This window comes from Aotus nancymaae, unplaced genomic scaffold (genome assembly GCF_030222135.1).
Source record: "Aotus nancymaae isolate 86718 unplaced genomic scaffold, 86718_ANA_hifiasm-v0.15.2.pri h1tg000018l, whole genome shotgun sequence".
Lineage (NCBI taxonomy): Eukaryota > Metazoa > Chordata > Mammalia > Primates > Aotidae > Aotus > Aotus nancymaae.
In genome coordinates, this window is record NW_026988430.1 from 20,473,278 (window position 1) to 20,496,800 (window position 23,523).

The 23,523-nt window shown below is 39.3% G+C and overlaps 1 protein-coding gene across 9 annotated transcripts in view; it reads right to left on the reverse strand.

Moving 5' to 3' along the window:
• TRIM37 (tripartite motif containing 37) overlaps positions 1-23,523 on the reverse strand; it is a 110,147-nt gene that overhangs the window by 24,557 nt on the left and 62,067 nt on the right. For all 9 annotated transcript variants that reach the window (XM_012445451.3, XM_012445450.3, XM_012445446.3 and 6 more), the window contains exons 15-19: positions 23,261-23,470; positions 21,785-21,921; positions 15,731-15,816; positions 6,240-6,434; positions 1,911-2,222 (exon numbers count right to left, since the gene is read on the reverse strand). In XM_012445451.3, the coding sequence (XP_012300874.2) occupies positions 1,911-2,222; positions 6,240-6,434; positions 15,731-15,816; positions 21,785-21,921; positions 23,261-23,470 (940 nt within the window). The remainder of the gene's footprint in view (positions 1-1,910; positions 2,223-6,239; positions 6,435-15,730; positions 15,817-21,784; positions 21,922-23,260; positions 23,471-23,523) is intronic.

Consider the following 23,523-nt stretch of genomic DNA (forward strand, 5'->3'; position numbering starts at 1 on the left):
TGTACAGTACCCTTGGCCTCTCACCTTGACACTTCTCAATGACATTTATTGAAGGTAACCACTCTACTTCTTGAGATGCATTATTTTAGATTTTTGAGATACTATCCCTTCCAGTGTTTTTCCTACCTTAATGACTGCTCTTTCAATTTCCTTTGCTGGCCTCTCCTATTTATCAGACCTTTAAGTGCCAGAGAGTCAAAATTTTGCTTATCCATTGAAACTCCCTCTGAACTTGACCCTATTCAGTCCCCTGGATTTAAATAATATAAAATACTATTGATTCCCAACTGTTTATATACAGCATTGACCTTTCTCTGGAGGTCATTATGTTCAGTGAAATAAGTGATTGCTACCTCTGTATTTGGCAATAAACAAGACAAAATTCTTAACATCATAGATCTTCTATTCTAGTAGTAGGAATCAGATATTAAAACGTGTAAACAAATAAGTAAAGATAATTTCAGTGGTTAAAAAGTGCCGTGAAGGAAACAGCAGAGGAGTAGGATGGGAGGAGCAGATGAGACATGTTCTGTTGGGGTAGTCAGAGAAAGTCTCTGTGAGAAGCCAGCACTTGACCTGAAACCTGAAGGTTAGAAGGTTGCAGCTATTTAGAGATCTAGGGCAAGCAGTGTTTGCTTCTCTGAGTTTCTCTCTCAGTTTCAAACCGTGTACCATTCATGTGCCTGTAACATTTTACTAGAGTATCTAGCAGGCATCTCAAATTTAACATGTTTAAAAAAGAGTACCTGACTTTCTGCCCTTGTCTTCTCCCAAACCCCACAATCTGCTTCTTACCTGATTTGCTCCTCAATAAATGATACCACTGGCTACTAAGTTGCTTAGGCCAAAACTTAATCATAATTCTTAGTTTCTCTCTTTTCCTAAAACTCCATTTAGGCTTTTTCAACTATGGTTCTGAGAAAGAACTCAGCCCTGTTGATGTAAGAATGGATTAACTTTTCTTCTATGCATCTAGAATAGCACATCCTTAAGAGAACTGAAAGACAAAAACCTCAGTCAAGAAAGGCTGCTAGCCTAAGAGCAAGTCCCTCTATCCACTATTATAACTCCAGAAAATGCCATATTTCATGCAAGATACTGTAATAGACTGTTATTGGTCTCACAACTCCTGTCCTCAACCCTTTTCAGACCATCCTCCACACAACAAGCAAAGTCCTTTATAAAGTGTAAATCAGATTATAAACACTCCCCTCTTTATTCTCTAGAGAGTTCCTCCTTAAATAATAATAAAATTTGAACTCCTTATTGACGTTTTACAAGACTCTCCCTGATCTAAATTCTGCCTAAGTCTCTCTGATTTCATCTTCTGCTAGTCTCCTCTCTCTGCTTTGCTTGCACACTGGTTTTCCTTCAATCCTTCAAATATGCAAAATAAATTCTGTGTCAGTGACTTTGCATTTTCTGTTCTATTTACTCAGAACACTGCTTGCCCTAGATCTCTAAATAGCTGCAACCTTCTAACCTTCAGGTTTCAGGTCAAGTGCTGCCTCCTCACAGAGACTTTCTCTGACTAACCCAATAGAACATGTCTCATCTGCTCCTCCCATCCTACTCCTCTGCTGTTTCCTTCACGGCACTTTTTAACCACTGAAATTATCTTTACTTATTTACATATTTTAATGTCTGATTGCCATTACTAGAATACAAGATCTATGATGTTAAGAATTTTGTCTTGTTTATTGCCAAATACAGAGTAAGCAATCAAGAAATGTTAGTTCTATTATATAATAAAAATACACAGAATCAATTTTGGATGGGGAAAAAACTCACATGTAATTAGTCTTAATTCACTGGAAGAGAGATATTTAAATATTATTCTTTCGAAAAAACGAGTCATCTAGTTTCCCAAATAACATGTGGAGAAATGACACTAGGAAGACATTACTTACAGTTTCGTATGTAACAACTGGCAACTGATGACTTTGTCAGGAGTTCCATTCCCAAATCCTGTAATCTGCCAGAGTTTTCAGCTCCACATGCAGCCAGAGCTGCCTGGTCAGCAGAAAAAAGGCTTGTCTGCACGTCTCCAGAAGTAGTAGCACTGCTGCTTTTTATTTCTGAAAGTGTATTCTTTACATCAGTTTTCATACATCGAACTTCGGCCATTTGAGTTTTGAGTCTTTTTAGCATCTTTATATCAGAGGGCACTCGCCACATTGCCTGCTGCTTCCTTTGGTCTTTATCTTTTCGAGAATATGATGCTTCAGAGAGAAATTGACAAGTCAAATTAATATAAACGTTAGCATTCAGGAAATCATTTGTACCATGAACATATGCAAATTTGATGTGTAAAATAAGCTAGGGTGCTTTATGTGATATCAACAATAAAACATGCACTAAATTCTGTTAATGAAAATAAAGAATCCTAACTTCATTCCCATCTTCAGAGTTAGAATCTGAGTCATATCATACTCAAATTTGAATTACACATTCAATTCAAAAGTTTAAAAGCTGCCCTACTGCCTTGTGTTTTCTTCTTTAAACTTCTCCGCTTTTCTAAAACTTTCTACAGAGCTTTTATTATGTTTATAATTGAAAAAAATGACGAAGAAAAATCTAGTACCCAAATACTTTGTCAAATCTGCCATAAATAATATTATGTTAAAAATATATATTTTGGCCAGGAGCAGTGGCTTATGCCTATAATCCCAGCACTTTGGGAGGCTGAGGTGAGAAAATCGCTTGAGGCCAGAAGTTCAAGACCAGCCTGGGCAGTATAGTGACACCCTGCTAAAAAAAAAGTTTTTTAAATTACCTAGGCTTGGTAGTATGCTGACTGACCTTCCATTTTTGATAATTTTCTCAGAATTGTCAGCTTTCTAAAATACAGTTTGAATCTAACCACTTCTAAAATAAAACAATGACTCTCTGTGTATACTATGAATAAATTCCTCAGGCTAGCATGCAAGTCCTTTCATAGAATGGACCCAACATAACTTTCTAGTTCTATTTACCACTACATGTACCTTAAAATCTGGTTCAACTAGATTATCTGATACCTTTTACAATACTCTTTTACATGGCGTCAGTCACCATGGTTACATGGTTAAGAACATGGACTTGAAGTGAATCTGACAAGTGTTCACTAAATATGTGTTGAAATAAATACACAGAAAAAAAATAAACATCAGAACCCAAACAGGCCGGGCACAGTGACTCAGGCCTGTAATCCCAGCACACTCTGGGAGGCCAAGGCAGGTAGATCACTTGAGCTCAGGAGTTCGAGACCAGCCTGGCCAACAAGATGAATCCCTGTCTCTACAAAAAATACAGAAATTAGCTGGGCGTGGTGGTACACGCCTGTAACCACAGCTACTCAGGTGGCTAAGGCACGAGAATCACTTGAACCCAGGAAACAGAGGTTACAGTGAGCCGAAATCCTGCCACTGCACTTAAGCCTGGGCAACAGAGTGAGACTGTCTCAAAAAAACAAAAACAACAAACAAAAAACAAAAAAAAACGACCCAAGCAGACCTTTTCAATAAAAAGAAAGTCAGGCCGGGCGTGGTGGCTTATACCTGTAATCCCAGCACTTTGGGAGGCTGAGGCAGGCGGATCATGAAGTCAGGAGATTGAGACCATCCTAGCTAACATGGTGAAACCTCGTCTCTACTAAAAATACAAAAAATCAGCTGGGTGTAGTGGCACACACCTGTAGTCCCAGCTACTAGGGAGACTGAGGCAGGAGAATCCCTTGAACCCGGGAGGTGGAGGTTACACTGAACTGATATCGTGCCACTGTACTCCAGCCAGGGCGACAGAGTAAGACTCTGTCTCAAAAAAAAAGTAAGTTAGATCTTTCTGCAAATTAGCTTTTATTAACATCCCTTTACAGACAGGTATTTTCATTTGGCTTCCATGACTGTTTCTCCTGGTTTTTCTCCTTTCTAAAAGCTCTTTATCTGGCTCATCTTCCTCACACTCAGTAAAAACAGATGTTCATCGAGATTATGTTCCTGGCTCTCTTCTTTTAAAATATTCTTAAAATTCGTTTGCAATCTCACACCCTTGGTTTTAATCATCCAGTATCACCTCCAGGAAAACAACTGTCTGCATTCCAGTCCATTTTTTATTTTTTTTAATTTTTTACTTTTTTGAGACAGAGTTTCATTCTTGTTGCTCAGGCTGGAGTGCAATGGCACAATCTCGGCTTACTACAACCTCCGCCTCCCTGGTTCAAGCGATGCTCCTGCCTCAGCCTCCTGAGTAGCTGGGATTACAGGAACCCGCCACAACGCCTGGCTAATTTTTTGTATTTTTAGTACAGATGGGGTTTCATCATGTTGGCCAGGCTGGTCTTGAACTCCTGACCTCAGGTGATCCACCCACCTTGCCCTCCCAAAGTGCTGGGATTACAGGCATGAGCCACCACGCCCAGCCCCAGTTCTTAATTTTTAGCTGTCTAGTGGTCCTTTTTAATTTGATGTCACACTAATTTGATGCCCAAGTCAAAATGTTTAAATCTAAAACTTGCTTTTTCCTTCATTTTCCCCACCCTCATTATCATCAGCATTTTATCACCTAAATTTGAAATTCAGATCATCTTATTTATATTATTTTTACATAGAAAACTAGTTTTAAATATAAATCTTACTGTTTAGTTTGCATTTTCTCCTAAGGACACTGAATATTTTCAAAAACATGACTTTATCTGTCTATAAAATATACCACTGCATGGTTACACTGTAATTTATTCAGCCATAAAGGTACTGTTTAATATTTTTAAACATCTTACTGTTTTCTCTTTGGAATATACTCCTCGAAGTGAAATTACAGGTTTAAAGGATACAGATATTTTTAAACTACTACAAAATTGTTCTTCAAAAAGGTTAAACCAACTTACATATCCCAGGAAATGGAGGTTTCAGCGAGTCAAAGAATCAAAACCTGTCCGTTTCACTGGGCCTTTGCAAACAACACTTATCATTTAAGCAAAACTTTATATAAAGCATACTTGGCGCACACATAAAAGGCAACTGTTTCATAACCTGAAGATAGTCTTTTAAACTGAGGATCCAGACTTTCAGGAAGTATACTTGGCTCTTAGGAATGAAGAAGCCTAAATAATCTGGGCTCCAGACCTGCATGCCAGTAGAGCAGCTCTATTTCCCTGTTATTTACACAGAGGTTCTGCCTTGGACTTTGCAAAATGAATTGTTGCCTTAAAACTGCATCAAAGTCACAGTCCTAAATCACTGATTTGATTTACATAATACAGTTGTTTAAGAAGGTAGAAAAATATTTGGTATATGTATTTGAATATACTGAATATACTTTAGAAAGCATTCCAACAAAAATGGTTTTTAAAATGTAGCTTTTAAAGGCAAATCCTTAGCTGTCCAAAATTACCCTACTCCTGAGTTTTAAAAAGCCCATGTTTGACTATACAAATCTCCATTTTATTACAGTGACATATATGTAATTTCTACTTAACAAATATCCTTTGCACAGAAAACACAGCTGCCAAATGGTATACATTTTTAAGCTATTGAACATCAAAGAATGAGAAGTCACCTTTTTCTATGTTCAATTTAGATACAGTTCCACTTGGAAGTAAGGAAATTCATGAAGTCAACCAAAAAAACTCCATTCACGGTCGGGCGCGGTGGCTCACGCCTATAATCCCAGCACTTTGGGAGGCCGAGGCGGGTGGATCACGAGGTCAAGAGATTGAGACCATCCTGGTCAACATGGTGAAACCCCGTCTCTACTAAAACTGCAAAAAAAATTAGCTGGGTATGGTGGCGCACGCCTGTAGTCCCAGCTACTCGGGAGGCTGAGGCAGGAGAACTGCTTGAACCCAGGAGACGGAGGTTGCGGGTGAGCCCAGATCACGCCATTGCACTCCAGCCTGGGTAACAAAAGTGAAACTCCGTCTCAAAAAATAAAATAAAATAAAATAAAAAAATAAAATAAAATAAAAAATAAATCCATTCACAAAGAAGGTAATTGTATTTCATATGGATCAAACTACCAGGTCCAATCTGAGTAGCAAATCATAAAAAACATTCTTGCAGGCATTTTTACTTTGTTTTTGCACAAATCACCTTGGAATAGTAATTTAAAAATTACTTGGTTGATATAAATGTCATTTTACTGACATACAATGAAAAACAGAAATACACCATGTTCCACATATAGGTGAAATACTTAAATGAAAATCCAAGCGTTCTTTTAGAGAACCACAGAAAAAAAGGAAATTGTCATTGTTATTTTACCTGTGGGCTGCAAAAGTGAAGCAGGTGGGCGAGGCTGAAAGCCCCACAAATTTTCTATACTGCTCCGGTCCTTAAGGTCCAACAAATGTATTAAAATTAATGGATCAATGTCTAGTAAACTACTGGTAGCAGCAGAGCATAAATGTGTTCTTCTTGACATTCTACTACTGGCACCCACATAGCCATGGCTACTACCTGAAAAAGAGATGTAGAAAATGTATGATATATATATCTGCACAAATTTAGGTATATACTTAAATGAAAAAATGAACTGGTTAATATTTTATGAATACTTGTCTATGGATCTATTTCTTAGGAGTTCAAGTTCATGATAAGAAGCAGAAAGAAGGAACCAGACAGCCAGAGAGTTGTAAACTAGCACAGTGATTGCGTGTTGGCCTCATTAATACTTAGAATTCAGAAGCAAGCATCAACCCCATCCTGAGCACTAGAAAAAAAAAAGATGACAATGTGTACAATGTGCATAATTAAGGGGATGAGGGGTGAGGCTGAGAAGATTATATCCCATGACCACCTGTCTTAGATGAAAGAAGACAAATTCCCATGGTATAACAGATTCCAAAGAATTAGACACCAAAATAGGAACCTCCTCCAAGTCTCCGGACAGCAAAATGTATAGGTCATGACAGGTTGGTAGACTTTTTCTACTTGGATTAAATAATGGGGTACAATGAGAAGTTTTCTGACTGTCATGTTAATGGCTGATGCATATTACAGACATTGGCAAGAAAATGTTATGCCTATGCTACCTATATTTGACTATGTGCCTTAAGCCAAGAAAAGCATCTGACTTTTCTCTAGCACCTAGTACAATACATAGCAAATACCAGATATAGAAATGTTGCTTAAAATTGACCTTCTTCAATAAAGCTGTTTAAATATATTCTAAAGAGATACAATATTTAAAAAAAATGCTACATGCAGGAAAGTAGATAATATAAAAATAATATTAAAAAGTCAGGTTCTGACTACCCATGAGTATTTCTAAGAGATCCAGTAGTACATCTTTCAGAAGCTTCAAGCCAATTAATAATTTATGCTTTTCACATTCTCATGTTCTCACTGTCTTCCACTTCTAAGATTATTATCTCACTGACAGTTTTTCTTCCCAGCCTCTGTAAACACTGTAATTCCTACTAAATAGAGACAAAGATTTCCCCTTCACATTGAAAACTGCTTTTTGTTTTGAGACAGAGTCTCGCTCTGTTGCCCAGGCTGAAGTGCAGTAGTCCAATCTTGGCTTACTGCAACCTCCGCCTCCCAGGTTCAAGCAATTCTCCTGCCTCAGCCTCCCATAGCTGGGACTACAGGCATGCACCACCAAGCCCGGCTAATTTTTGTATTTTCAGTAGAGACGGGGTTTTGCCCTGTTGGCCAGGCTAGTCTTGAACTCCTGACCTCAGGTGATCTGCCCGCGTTGGCCTCCGAAAGTGCTAGGATTACAGGCATGAGCCACTGTGCTTGGCTGAAAACTGTTATCTCCTTTCTTTTGCTAAGGAATTCCCAACTCAGGCTGTATGTCAGCTGAAGAAGTTTTTAAAATCACAGATTCCTAGCTCCTTCCTAGATATACTGAATAAGAATACTGGAGTGACAGGCTGGGCACGATGGCTCACACCTGTTATCCCAGCACTTTGGGAGGCCGAGGCCTAAGGATCACCTAAGGTCAGGAGTTCGAGACCAGTCTAGCTAACATAATGAAACCCTGTCCCTACTAAAACTACAAAGATTAGCCAGGCATGGTGGTAAGCATCTGTACTCCCATCTACTCGAGAGGCTGAGGCAGGTGAATTGTTTGAACCTGGGAGGCAGAGGTTGCAGTGAGCCGAGATCATGCCACTGCACTGCAGCCTGGGTGACAAAGCAAGACTCTGTCTCACCAAAAAAAAAAAAAAAAAAAAAGAATACTGGGGTGAGATCCAGGACTTTTTCCCAAAAAGCTACTCAGATTGTTCTCATGTTTAGTAAGCCCAGTAGCCCAGTAAATGGAGTCTATTGCCCTAATATCTGGTTGTCCTTTAAAAATGGACGTTGCTCATTCTTCCATGTTAAATGCACTTACTTACAGTATAGAAAGCAGTGTCTCCTGTTTCACACTGCCCTTTCAGGCCATTACTCTCACCACTGAACAAAAACTCCTTTTTTTATCCTGTGGGTATGACCTTTCGATACTCCCCTTCCAAATGTTCCCACCACATTTCCCCACAGGCATCAAAGACTCTGGCATCTATTTCAGTTTCTCTCTTTCCAAGCTATTCTGTGTGCCTCATATATAAATGTACAGCCCAATGAATGCTCACAGAGTAATCACACACACGTGAAGAAATAGATTACCGGCATCCCAGAACTCCCTCCTATGTCTCCTTAAATTGCTCACTCCTCCTACTCAACAAAGTAATCTTCATCCTAACTTAAATAACAGATTGGTTTTGCCTGTTTTGTATTTGCATAAAAGTAGTGACAGAATATGCTCTTAGGCTCTTCTTCTTTGCTCAACATTATTCATGAGATTCATCTATATGGCTGCATATAGCAGTATCTTACTCATCTTCTTTTTAAAAATTTTTAAAAATATTATTTTTAAAATTGTTATGTCTTTTTTTTTTTGCTAATTGGCTTTTTTTAAAAAACTGAGTCTTGCTTTGTCACCCAGTCTGGAGTGCAGTGGCACAATTTTAGCTCACCACAACCTCCACATCCCAGGTTCAAATTATTCTCATGCCTCAGCCTCCTGAGTAACTGGGATTACAGGCATGTGCCACCACACCCAGCTAATTTTTTTGTATTTTCAGTAGAAATGAGGTTTCACCATGTTGGCCAGGCTGGTCTTGAATTCCTGGCCTCAAGTGATCCATGTGCCTCAGCCTCCCAAAGTGCTGGGATTACAGGCATGAGTCACTGCCTCATTTTTATTATTATTGTGCAGCATTTCAATTTATGACTATATCCAATTTATTTCTCTAATCTATTAAAAAAACTTAGGTTGCTTCTAGCTTTGGCTATTAAGAATAAAGCTATGCTTCTGAGGTTCGCATAGGAGGAAAAAAACACCTCATTAAAAGACTAACGGATCAGTAACTAGTTCTCCTCCATTTGTGCCAAGTCATATGAATCCTGCTAAAATGTCACACTGATACAGATTCATTACAGCAGTTCATTATAGCATATTGTGTGTATGCATTATCATTTGACACTCAAGGCCCTATTACAGTCTAGTCCTAAACTACCTTTCTAGAATAGTCAACATTTTTACATCCTTTACTTTATTGGATTTTCATTTTAAAATTATGCTCATTTGGCCAGGTGTGGTGGCTCACACCTGTATTCCCAACACTTTGGGAGGCTGAAGTGGGCAGATCACCTGAGGTCAGGAGTTCGAGAACAGCCTGGCTAATATGGTAAAACCCTGACTCTATCAAAAATACAAAAATTGGCTGGGCGTGGTGGAGGGCACCTGTAATCCCAGCTACTCAGGAGGCTGAGGCAGGAGAATCGCTTGAACTCAGGAGGCGGAGGTTGCAATGAGCCAAGATCGTGCCACTGCACTACAGGATGGGCAACAAGAGCAAAACTCCGTCTTAAGATTAATTGAGGCCAGGAATTGGAAACCAGCCAAGGCAAGAGAACAAGACTCTGTCTCTACAAAAAATAATTACCTGGGTGTGGTGGTGTCTGCAGACGTCTTCTTATGAGAATTGCTTTTAGTTTATTCAGTTATTTGAATTTAAGTGAAAGATAATTTCTGTTTAAAAATATTTGTGCTGAGCCGGGCACAGTGGCTCACGCCTGTAATAACAGCACTTTAGGAGGCTGAGGCAGGCGGATCACAAGGTCAGGAGTTCAAGGCCAGCCTGGCCAATATGGTGAAACTCCCTCTTTCATAAAAATACAAAAATTTGCTGGGCGCAGTGGTGTGCACCTCTAGTCCCAGTTACTCAGGAGTCTGAGGCAGCTGAATCACTTGAACCTGGGAGGCGGAGGTTGCCGTGAGCCAAGATCACGCCACTGCACTCCAGCCTGGGTGACAGAGCGAGATTCCATCTAAAAACAAAAAAATTGTGGCCAGGTGCAATGGCTCACGCCTGTAATCCCAGCACTTTGGGAGGCCAAGGCGGGTGGATCACCGGAGGTCAGGAGTTTAAGACCAGCCTGACCAACATGGAGAAACCCAGTCTCTATTTTTTTTTTTTTAATATTTAAAAATTTTTAAAAATTGTGCTAAAAAAGTTTAAGTATGTATTTGCTGTGTGTGTAAGAGACAGGGTCTTGCTCTGTCACCCAAGGCTGGAGTACAATGGCACAATCATGGCTACTGCAACCTTGAATTCCTAGGCTCTGATCCTCCTGCCACAGCCTCCTAAGTGGCCAGGACTACAGCCACTTGGGTCAATAAATATTTGTTTCAAGCTATCTCCTTATTTAATATGGTCTATAAAATGAGATTATTAAGTAAACATTTAACTTTATATCTTTTATATAAGCCCAACTTTCTCCTTTTTAACGCATGACTTAACATTGTAATTCTTTAGATGACATAACTCTTTAAACAATTGTGTAGTTCTAAAACATTAACCAGGCCGGGTGTGGTGACTCATGTCTGTAATCCCAACACTTTGGGAGGCCGAGGCAGGAGAATTACTTGAGGTTAGGAATTCGAGACCAGACTGGCCAGCATGTGAAACCCCATCTCTACTTAAAATACAAAAAAAATTAGCTGGGCATGGTGGCATATGCCTGTAGTCCCAGCTACCTGGGACAATAAGGCAGGAGAACTCAGAAGGTGGAGGTTGCAATGAGCCAAGATCACGCCATTGCACTCCAGCCTGGGTGACAGAGCAAGACTTCGTCTCAAAAAATAAAAATAAACCATTCAAGGCTTGAAATGGACCTTCATAATTAGCATATAACAAAAAAGCATTTCCACACTCTACCCACTGTCACCCTGATCTAGCTTTTTCATTGCCTTGGTTAAAAAAGCTTTTTATTTTAGAAGAGTTTTAGGATTATAGAAAAGGTAAAAATATAGAGAGTTCTTGTACAACCCAAACCCAATTTCCCCAATGTTAATACCTTTCATTACTATGGCATATTTGTCACAACTAATGAACCAATACTGACATATTATTAACTAAATCCTATACTTATATTGAGATTTCAGTAGTTTTCCCCTAATGTTCTGTTTTTGTTCCAGAGTCTCATCTAGAGTATCAAAATATATTTAGTTGCTCATGTCTTTTTAGACTCTTCTGGTCTATGACAGTCTCTCAGACTTTCCTTACGTCTGAAAAGTATGTCAAGTATTTTGTGAAATGTTCCTCAATTAAGGGTATGATTTTTTCCCCTCATTATTAGATTATGTTTGTGGGTTTTTAGGGGGAAGACACTACAGATATAACTACCATTCTTTTTTTTTTTTTTAAGACAGAGTCTCACTCTGTTGCCAGGCGCCAGGCTGGAGTGCAGTGGCACAATCTCGGCTCACTGCAACCTCCGCCTCCCGGGTTCAAGCAATTCTCCTGCCTCAGCCTCCCGAGTAGCTGGGACTACAGGCGCGCGCCACCACGCCCAGCTAGTTTTTGTATTTTTAGTAGAGACGGGGTTTCACCATGTTGACCAGGATGTTCTCGATCTCTTGACCTCGTGATCCACCCGCCTCGGCCTCCCAAAGTGCTGGGATTACAGGTTTGAGCCACCGCGCCCAGCCCATAACTACCATTCTTAACATATCTAAGGTACATGCTATCAACATCACTTATCACCTACAATACTAAATTTAATCACGTGAGTAGGTAATATTTACCAAGTTCTCCACTTCAAAGTTGTGTCCCCCTTTTGAAACTGTACTATTCAGAAGCAAGTCACTAAGCATAGCCTAAATTTAAGGTGTAGAACTTATATTTCACCTCCTTGAGGAGGGAGTATTTAATTTGGAATTATTTTGTATGTATACTGTCATATTCTAGCTAATTGTTCATCTACTCACCTTTACGTTATAAATTACTTAAGAGTATTCTATTTTCCAGGAAGGTGTAATATTTAACAAATGTTTGCCAAATATGTACATTTCCAAAAGCATGTAATAAAAATAGACTGGTTCATTATTTTAACATCTAGAATATAAGTGCCTGAATTATTACAGAATATTCCGAATTATAACATAGGCTCCATAAGAACAGGGATATCTTGTTATTCAATATTGTTACCTCTATATAGTAACTGTACACAGTTCAAGTGCTCAGTAAATATTTGATGAATAATTCAAAAATGTAAGCTCTTCTTTACCTTAAGTGTATATAAATGTTATATACAAGAATTTCCCTACCACACAGTTTAAGAGAGGAAAGAACGTACCCAACTAAAAGAAAACACACAAGGCTGAAAAGTTAGTCAGTCAATAAGACCTAAGACCATGCCAGACAAGGATTAAGTCACACATTCCCTATACTTAAAGAGTAAACTACATTCTAACTGCAACAGGGTTTCTTCTTTTTCCCTAGAAGCTAAGCAAGCACTGGCTTCAAGATAAGCAATATTGAAATAACTGCAGCTTACTGACTGCCAGATGCTGACTGACTCACTCCCTGTTCCGCAAGCTGTAACTACAGCTTTGACTGGACAGGAGACTGATTTCAGCAACTTTCTCCTGATAAGCGTCACCAACCATGAACTGGTTCTGGCCCATGTATACAAAGGCTGAGCACTGAATGCCTTCCCGACCTCGGCTTACCTTTTGACAACAGGGCCTAATTGTAATGCATTTAAATGTTAAGTCCCCACCCCAAAGTAAACATGAGATACATGTAACATGCATGTTTGTCTCCTATGCATGCTTGTGTTCCCCTCTTCATGATATTCATTGCTCCTCCTATAGCCTAACTGATTATGTATACTTGGCCAACTCATTCAGCATAAATTCTCACCTTACCCTTCCCTTCTGGAAAGTACCTGCTTTTAGTCTTTGCCAGAGGCTACACTTCCCAGCCTATCAGGATGGCCAACCTGCAGGCTCTAACACTTTATAAGAGTTAAAGCTCTTCTCTCCAAATTTGTAGAGATCCTGTGATTCTTTGAAGTACCTCCTGACTAAAGAATGACATAGAGGAATAAGAGAAGTAAGACTAAGGAAACAAACAGGAGTCTGGACCTAAAGAAATTTACATGTCATGTTAATAACTCTGGACTTTATCCGATAATAAATATAATCCTTAAAGAGTTAAGTAGAGAACTAACATGATTAGATATTATTTTCTATTATTTTTATTTCTTTTCTTGAGACAGGGTCTCACTCTGTTGCCCAAGCTGGAGTATAGTAGTGCTATCTCAGCTTACTGCAAGCTCTGCCTCCTGGGCTCAGGTAATCCTACCTCAGCCTCCCAAATAGCTGGGACCACAGGTGGCAATTCAGCCACTACATCTGGATAATTTTTTGTATTTTTTGTAGAGACAAGGTTTCACCACGTTGCCCAGGCTGGTCTCAAACTCCTGCACTCAAGTGACGCCACCACCTCAGCCTCTCAAAGTGCTGAGATTACAGGCGTGAGTCACCACGCCTGGCAGAGAAGTAACATGATTAGATATTATTCAGAAAGAAAAAACACCCTCATTCTGAATTCATGCAGTAAAAATACAATGGAGGGAAACAATAACGAACACAAGGAACCCAGAAGAAAGACTGGTTGTGAAAGACAAAGGCCTGGACTAGAAATGGCAAAGGAGTGGTAGTACCAAATGAATTTATGCATGATTTAGGAAACAGAATCAACAGATCTTGGTAATACACTAAAGGTAAAGTTTTAGGGAGAAGAAGTAAAGAATGTATAGCCTATCAGTCAGGGTGGCTACTGCTAATAGGCAGGCTGGCAGATGAAAAGACAGTAATTTGTGTTTGAGAGGTGCTGAGTCACATCAAGACTGCTACATGGGTTTGGAAATTATTGGAAAGATAAAGGCTAGAGAGAGAACTTGAAGAGTAATCAGCATATAGATAGTAACTGAAATACAGATGTGGATAAGATCGCCCAGGATTACAGTCAGGAGTAGAAATACAGGGCTTAGGTTGGAAGTTGAAATGTTGAGGACTAGTATTTAAGAAGTCTTTAGTTGAGCCGGGCACGGTAGCTCACGCCTGTAATCCTAGCACTTTGGGGGCTGAGGCGGGTGGATCACGAGGTCAAGAGATCGAGACCATCCTGGTCAACATTGTGAAACCCCGTCTCTACTAAAAATACAAAAAAAAAAAATTAGCTGGGCATGGTGGCGCATGCCTGTAATCCCAGCTACTCAGGAGGCTGAGGCAGGAGAATTGCCTGAACCCAGGAGGCGGAGGTTGCAGTGAGCCGAGATCGCGCCATTGCACTCCAGCCTGGGTAACAAGAGTGAAACTGCGTCTCAAAAAAAAAAAAAGAAAAAAGAAGTCTTTAGTTATCCAAACATTATTAAGAATATGTTGGTTGGGCACGGCGGCTCACGTCTGTAATCCCAGCACTCTGGGAGGCCAAGGCAGGAGGATCACCTGAGGTTGGGAGTTCGAGACCAGCCTGACCAACATGGAGAAACGCCGTCTCTACTAAAAACACAAAATTAGCCAGGAGTGGTGGTACATGCCTGCAATCACAGCTACTTGGGAGGCTGAGGCAGGAGAATCGCTTGAACCCGGGAGGCAGGGATTGCAGTGAGCTGAGATCATGCCAAAGAATATGTCAAAAAAGAAAAAGAATATGCCACTATTCATACTGAGAACATGGGTAAAGCACAAACAGTAGAAAGCTAACTTTTAATTGTTCTACCCAGATTCACTATTTAATTAAACAGATCCAAGAACACAAAAGAAATACTCATTATATAAGTCAGTTCTTCCCAGGTGAAGCAGTGTAGTTTGGGAGAAAAATACTGGGTTCACAAACCCAGGACAATGTGGGGTTCTAGTCTGGTTGTACTAACAACCAGCTATATGACCACGCAACTAAAAACTGACCAGTTTCATGCATAAAATGAGCTGTTTAAGATCCTAAGTCTAAGAGTCAATTATTCCATTGAGATCATTCTATAGTCCAGCAAGGTATACAAGTAACACTTTATATCAGAAATAATAGTATAAAATATGAGTATGGGACACAGACAAATCTAGGGATTGAACTACTTTCATTTACTAAATTGTTAAAAGTTGGCAAGTTGCTTCTCTATGCATAAGTGAACATATCACACAGAATTTTATTAACACAAGATAAGGTACATAAAGTGCTTCACACAGTGCCTGGTATATATGAACATTTTGCAAATGTTAACTATTATTATTGTTTTAAATATCTTAGTAATAAACTCTAAAAAATCCATATTGTAAGATATAGCACTTTCGACATTGATATAGCACTTACGAACCATGTAAAAGCCACCTATTTAAAATATGATAAAGTCAGAGAAAGAGCAGAGAGAAAACAGAATGTCTTGGAGGCAGTGGGTGACCGCATTACCTGGGGGTCCTGCAGCAGCTGCATCTTCCATGAGTTCCCCCTCTTCTAACTCCATGTTGTTATATTCCACATCATTTTCTCCAGACCTAAGAATATACAAAATCTATCATTCTTACAGAGCAATATAATGAATGCTGTTTTTCACACCTCAATAAATTTTACAATATGCACACATTTTTCTGTGAAGATATTTCTAAATACAAAAAGGAGAAAGATTTTTGTCACTATCACAAATTTAAGTAGTGTTTATGTTATTGTTTAAAGAACCTTTAAAAAATTCAGTCAATTCTTAGAAAGCTAAGAAAAAGGCCGGGTGTGGTGGATTACGCCTGTAACCCCAGAACTTTGCAAGGCCGAGGCAGGAAGATCATGAGGTCAGGAGTTCAAGACCAGCCTGGCCAACATGGTAAAACCCCATCTCTACTAAAAATACAAAAATTAGCTGGGTATGGTGGCGTGTGCCTGTAATCTCAGCTACGTGGTCGGCTGAGGCAGGAGAATTGCTTGAACTGGGACCCAGGAGGCAGATGCTACAGTGAGCCAAGATTGCACCACTGCACTCCAGCTTGGGCTACAGAGCAAGACTCCATCTCCAAAAAAAAAAAAAAAAAAGCCAGGAAAAAAAGAATGAAAAGGGCTGGGTGCTGTGGCTCACACCTGTAATCCCAGCACTTTGAGAGGTTGAGGTGGGTGGATCACAAGGTCAAGAGTTAGAGACCAGCTTGACCAACATGGTGAAATCCCACCTCTACTAAAAATACAAAACTTAGCCAGGTGTGTTGGTGGGTGTCTATCATCTCAGCTACTCAGGAGGCTGAGGTAGGAGAACAGCCTGAACCCGGGAGGTGGAGGTTGCAGTGAGCCGAGATCGAGCCATTGCACTCTAGCCTGGGTGACAGAGCAAGACTCTATTTAAAACAAAACAAAACAAAAAACCCATGAAGAGAAATTTTACTGACGAGGATATACAGATGGCAAATTAAGCAGATGAAAAGATCTTCAACATCATTAGTCATTACAGGAATGCAAATTAAAACCACAATGAGGCCGGGTGTGGTGGCTCATGCCTGTAATCCCAGCACTTTGGGAGGCTGAGGTGGGCAGATCCCAGGGTCAGGAGTTCGAGACCAGCCTGACCAACATGGTGAAACAATGTCTCTACTGAAAATACAAAAATTAGCCAGGAGTGGTGGCATGTGTCTATAATCCCAGCTACTCAGAAGGCTGAAGCAGAAGAATCTCTTGAACCTGGGAAGCGGAGGTTGCAGCGAGCCAAGAGGCGACAGAGTGAGACTCCATCTCAAAAAAAAAACCACAATAAAATCACACACCTATCAGAATAGCTAAGATAAAAACCAGTGACAATGATAAATACTGGCAAGGATCCAGAGAAACTGGATCACTCATATACTGCTGGTGGGAATGTAAAACAGTACAGCCATTCTGAAAAATCATTTGGCAATCTCTTTAAAAACTAAATACGCAATTACCATATGATCCAGCATTTACATTTATTCCAGAGAATGAAAAATTACATTGATATAAAAACGTGTACATAAATGTTTACAGTACCTTTATTCATCATAGCCAAAAACTGTAAATAACCCAGATGTCCTTTAGTGGGTAAATGGTTAAACAAAGTATATCCATAATAAAAAATACTACTTGGCAACAAAAAGAAATGAAGTATTGCTACACACATTGACATGAATGAATCTCCAGAGAACTGAGCTGAGTGAAAAAAGCCAACCCCTTAAGATTATATACTGTATGATTCCACTTACATAAAATTTTTAAAACGAGATAATTAAAACTGGGGAACAGATGAGTAGATACCAAGGGGTAAGGAGATGGCTGAGATGGGAGAAAAGTGGGTGTGGCTATAAAAGTGCAGCCTGAAGAATTCTTAGGGTGATAGAAATGTTGTATATCTTGACAATATCAATGTGAACATCCTGATTGTGATGTTGTACTATAGTTTAACAAGATGTTATCACTAGGTAACAGATATTGGAATCTCTGTATTATTTCTTACACCTGCATGTGCATCTATAATTATGTCAAAATTTTAAAAAAATGTACAGCAGGAAGAAAATATACAGTACTATCATAGAAAGATCAATGAGCGTAGAGGCAGAGGATGAGAGAAAAGGAAAAAAAGGACTGTTCAATGAGTACGTTCTAGTTAAAAAAGCTACTTATAATCATTACCCAAGTAAACTATATGCCTATTTCCTCATTGTTTTTCTTTGAGAAAAAGTTTCGCTCTTGTTGCCCAGTCTGGAGTGCAATGGTGCAATCTCAGCTCACCGAAACCTCTGCCTCCCAGGTTCAAGTCATTCTCCTGCCTTAGCCTCACGAGTAGCTAGGATTACAGGTGCACACCACCGCACCCGGCTAATTTTTGTATTTTTAGTAAAGATGGGGATTCTCCATGTTGGTCAGGCTGGTCTCGAACTCCTGACCTCAGGTGATCCATCTGCCTTGGCCTCCCAAAGTGCTGGGATTACAGGCGTGAGCTACCACACCCGGCCCTTTCCTCATTTATAAAAGGAATTAACCTTAATCTCTGAGAGCTAACATTTTATGATTTAAGTACTCAAAATGTCTCAAGATTAACTGTGCTATTATTTCTATGAATTATACCAAACAGTGAGAATCAAGATATTACTGTAGATACATGTATATAGAACACAGTCAAATTTTAAATGTTTTCTATTAGAAAAAAAGATTAAAAAGTCAATCTAATGAGAAGTTGTGAAGTTTTACATAAAGTTGTGACGTTTTACATAAAACCCGTTGGTCCTCAGAACCACCTTCAAATAAAGTCAAGTAACATAACAAAGAAATTAATTCAGTGAGTACTGAATATTTAAGCAATAATCAAGTTAGATTTCATTTTAAAAAGCATTATCTAAAAGAATAAACTGTAAATTTTCCATATTGACTCAAAATAATCAGTTCTATTTTATATATCTAAAAATCTCAATAAACTTTTAGAGCTGGGCATGGAGTTCCAGCTACTTGGGAGGCTGTGGCGAGAGGATCACCTTGAGCCCAGGAACTTGAGATCAGCCTAGGCAACACAGCAAGATCTCATCTCTAAAAAAAAAAAAAGTTTTTAATTAAAAAACTGGGTAACTTCTGATTTAGGGACTTCAAGGTAACTTGGCTTCACATTTTAACTGACTAGCCCATTTTAGACATTTTGTTACATATGCTAAAGGGGAAAGAGTAAGTAAAAATTCTATTTTGAAGAGCTTATCAGTGAGAAGATTAAAAAGTCAATCTAATGACTTTTAAATTTGAGTCAAATAGAGTGTTAAAACTCTTACCTTACTCTTTTGTGAAAGAGCTGATGCCAGTGTTGGGACAGAGTAAATATGAGATAAACCTGAAATGTTTTGTGTGGAGTCCTAATAAGGGAAAAGGAGTCAGGCTGGTAGGAGCAGGGGAAAGCAAAAAGAAAAAGCAAATAATGCAGTGAGCCGAGATTGTGCCACTGTACTCCAGCCTGGGTGACAGAGCGAGACCCCATCTCAAAAAAAAGAAAGAAAAGAAAAAGAAAAAGCAGATAAACTGTAAGTCTGCCTTTCTTCACAGTCCAGGAAGTGTAGCCCTCCAGTGTAAATAGCTCATGATCTTCCTGTGACTGACTGCTCACCAGACACTTTGGTTTACAGAAAAATGGAAGTTAGCTCCTGCAACCTTGGCATTATCAGTACTGCATATAACCCTCTCCAGCAAAAGCACCATTCTATAAAATCCGCAGCCTTTGTCTCCTTGCAGTCAGTTCCTCTCTTGCTTTTTTTTTTTTTTTGAGACGGAGTTTTGCTCTTGTTACACAAGCTGGAGTGCAATTGTGCGATCTCGGCTCACCGCAACCTCCGCCTCCCGGGTTCAGGCAATTCTCCTGCCTCAGCCTCCTGAGTAGCTGGGATTACAGGCACGCGCCACCATGCCCAGCTAATTTTTTTTTTGTATTTTTAGTAGAGACAGGGTTTCACCATGTTGACCAGGATGGTCTTGATCTCTTGACCTCGTGATCCACTCGCCTCAGCCTCCCAAAGTGCTGGGATTACAGGCGTGAGCCACAGCGCCCGGCCCTCTCTTGCTTATCTACCCATTGCTTTCTTATAAAGTATTTTCATATTTTCTCTAAGAAATCTGCCCTTCTTCACCTACAACTGTCTTGGTAAAGTCCTTTACCTCCCACACCACTGACCCCAAATAGCTGCTACCCGTGACATGTTATAGTATCAGAAAGTAAAATAGTGCTTAAAAAATGATGGAGACATATCAAAAGAACAAAGGAATTGGCTATAACAGGTTCTCAGCAGCCAAATCCCAGATATCTGAGCAATAAAATGTGTAATGGTAGTAAATAATTAAATCATTTGGTAATATAAGAATTGGCTGGGCATTGTGGCTCACGCCTGTAATCCCAGAACTTTGGGAGACCGAGGTGAATGAATCACCTGAGGTCAGGAATTTGAGATCAGCCTGGCCAACATGGTGAAACTCCATCTCTACAAACATAAAAAAAAATTAGCTGAACATGGTGGCGAGCGCCTGTAATCCCAGCTACTCGGGAGGCTGAGGCATGAGAATCTCTTAAAACCGGGGGGCGGAGATTGCAGTGAGCCAAGATTGTGCCACTGCACTCTAGCCTGGGTGACGGGGTGAGACTCCATCTGGAAAAATTAAAAAAGGAATCCATAGGCCATATAGGCCAGGCACAGTGGCTCACGCCTGTAACCCTAGCACTTTGGGAGGCCAATGCAGGCAGATCACTTGAGGTCAAGAGTTCAAGACCAGCCTGGCCAACATGGTGAAACCTCATCTCCACTAAAAATACAAAAAGTTAGGCATGATGGTGTGCACCTGTAATCCTTGCTAATCAGGAGGGTGAAGTGCAAGCATCACTTGAACCCAAGAGGTGGAGGTTGCAGTAAGCCAATATCTTGACACTGCATGACAGCCTGGGTGAGAGCAAGACTCCATCTCAAAAAAAAAAAAAAAAAAAAAAATTCATTCACATTAATGAAATTAATTAATTCATCAATTAATAGGGCAGAAGGGATAGTTCTTCCTTAAATTGCCACTAATGAATGAATAAGAAATAATGGCATTAGAAAAAAACACCACTTGGCAATCAACACAGTAACCTTTTCAAGCAACAATCAAGGGATATCAAAATTCACAGAAAAAAGTAGGATGAAAAATAGATATTTACAGTACCACACATAAGATACTTATTAATTATAAAGAAAAAAGTAATTTTGGAGTGCAGAAACCTGGCAGATGCTACCTCAACCAAGTGATCAAAATTAACTACCAAGAGTGGGACATATTGACATCATGCTCCACTCCCATATGATGCAGTGAAAAGGATACATTATCATTTCTGTAGTATCCCTGCCAGAAGTGAGTAACCTCTATTTACTCATGAGGAAACTTTAATCCAAATTGAGGAACTTTCTACAAAATAAACTATTCTGTATTTATCAAAAAGTATGAGTCATGAAAAACAAATTTTGAAAACAGTAACAACCCAGATTGAAGATGACTAAATCGATTTAACAACTAAATGCAATGTGATCTTGACAAAGAACATTACTGGCAAATTTTTAGAAGGTTATAGTATTATATCAATGTTAATTTCCAGATTTGGATAACTACATTATACTTATGTTAAGAATATCATTGTTTTTAGAAAAGTACACAATGAGAAGTGTATTCAATCTCAAGTGTTTCATGAACAAATCATATACAGAGAGACATAAAGCAAAATATTAACACTTAGGGAATGAATCTGTGTGAAGGAAATATGGAATTCTGAAGTTTTCTTAAGCATGAAATAATTTCAAAATTAAAATTCAAAAGTTAAAACAAAAATTCTTGGCTAAGAGCCAAGAGATGAGATGGAGAAAACTGGTTATTGATTCAATCTTTCAAAAAACTGCTGAATATCCTTAAGTGTGAGTTAGTTAATATGCTTCTAATAATTACCACTTAAATGCTTTACAGTAGTAGTTAAAGTGGGATACTCACATAGTTTCTTCATCAATATCATTTTCTTCTGTATTACTTGTTGCTGTGGAACTAGCAGAGGAACTGCTGCCATCAAGCTGATTTACTTCATCCTCACAAACAAGATCCAGATCCAGATCTCCATCTGAAAGCTCATGCTAGATCAAGGTCAAGAAAACAAGATGTCTATTCCGTATGTTTCCACTCAGTTGATCACCCCAACCAGCCCATAAAACAAGCACCGAGTAATACAGTTATCAGAAGTCTGTTCTCTGCTCCTGTGCCTCAGTTGCTGAGTCCTGTAGAGAAAAATCACACAACCACACTGACTGATACAATTTTACTAACTTATGCGTGCCGCCTTCAGTTGGGCCTTCAGTGCTACTACAATGCCTCACATATTCCATATCAGCTTCCTCAGAGTTAACGTTTCAAACCATCACTCCTCTCTCTATTCTACCTAATTTTACCATTATCAAGGTCATTAATTGTCACATATCTACACAGAAAAAAATACCCACTATTAAGCAAAAACTTTCAGCTGCCTTACCTGCAAACTCCACCCTTCCTTTAACTCAGTTTATCAAAGGTTAACTGCTTCACCTGACTGCTCCATTCCAAACCCTATTATCTCTAGTTTATCAAAGCATTTAATCTTCTGTTCATTCTCTCAACCCACTGGGTCCTTCATTTTAACATAAAGCTAAAGTCTCTCATCTTAAAAATTACTACAAAAAACACACAATTGTCTATGCATCCCTTCTTATGTAAAAATATCAACTACTTCTTGAATTCTTATTCCAGATTCTGGTTGTTGTTTAGCTGGGATAGAATCTGGCTATCTTCCGAATACTAAATCATTCTACCCATGTAAGTAACAATAAGGTATGTACTAGTTTTAGTGAATAAAAATAGAACTATTTTATTTTTTTTGAGTTGGAGTCTCACTCTCTCCCCCAAGCTGGAGTGCAGTGGTGCAATCTCGGCTCACTGCGACCTCCACGTCCCAGGTTCAAGTGATTCTCCTACCTCAGGCCTCCCGAGTTGCTGGGATTAGAGGTGTGTGCCACCACATCCAGCTAATTTTCGTATTTTTAGTAGAGACAGGGTTTCGCCATGTTTGCCAGGCTGGTCTTGAACTCCTGACCTCATGTGATCCACCTGCCTGGGCCTCCCAAAGTGTTGGGATTACAGGCGTGAGCCACGGCGCTCAGCCAGAACACATTTTTAAAATCCACAATTTATGGTAGTTTAGTTTCTAAAATGTACATCACTTTGTTTTGTAGAATGTATAGTGTTTTTTCAGAACCTTGAAATGCTTTGATTCAACAACTTCTGACTTATTAACATTTACATAAGGGCATACACACATTACTAATGGAAATCAATGGACAATATTTTCAGCTTACTGTTTCAGCACATTATATGTTACAAGCTATGATTCTACTATTTCTTTTATCAAACACAAAATAAATCTAAAACTGGCCAAATTATTACATGATAATCTTCATTCTGAATCTTCTCCTCATCTTCATCCTCTTTGGCCTCTCTTATAGAAACTGTAGGACCACCCTCGAGAAGCATGTCAGAGCATGCAGACTTCTTAGCTCGTGTCTCAGGAGCATCATCATTTTGGGGACTGAGATGGTTATCTGGTGGTGACAAATCTCTTGATTTCTGAGTTCGAGACAGCTCAATAGTAAGTCTCTTTTAAAACAAGAAAAGCACAAATATTAGCCATACCTCACTGACATAGTAAA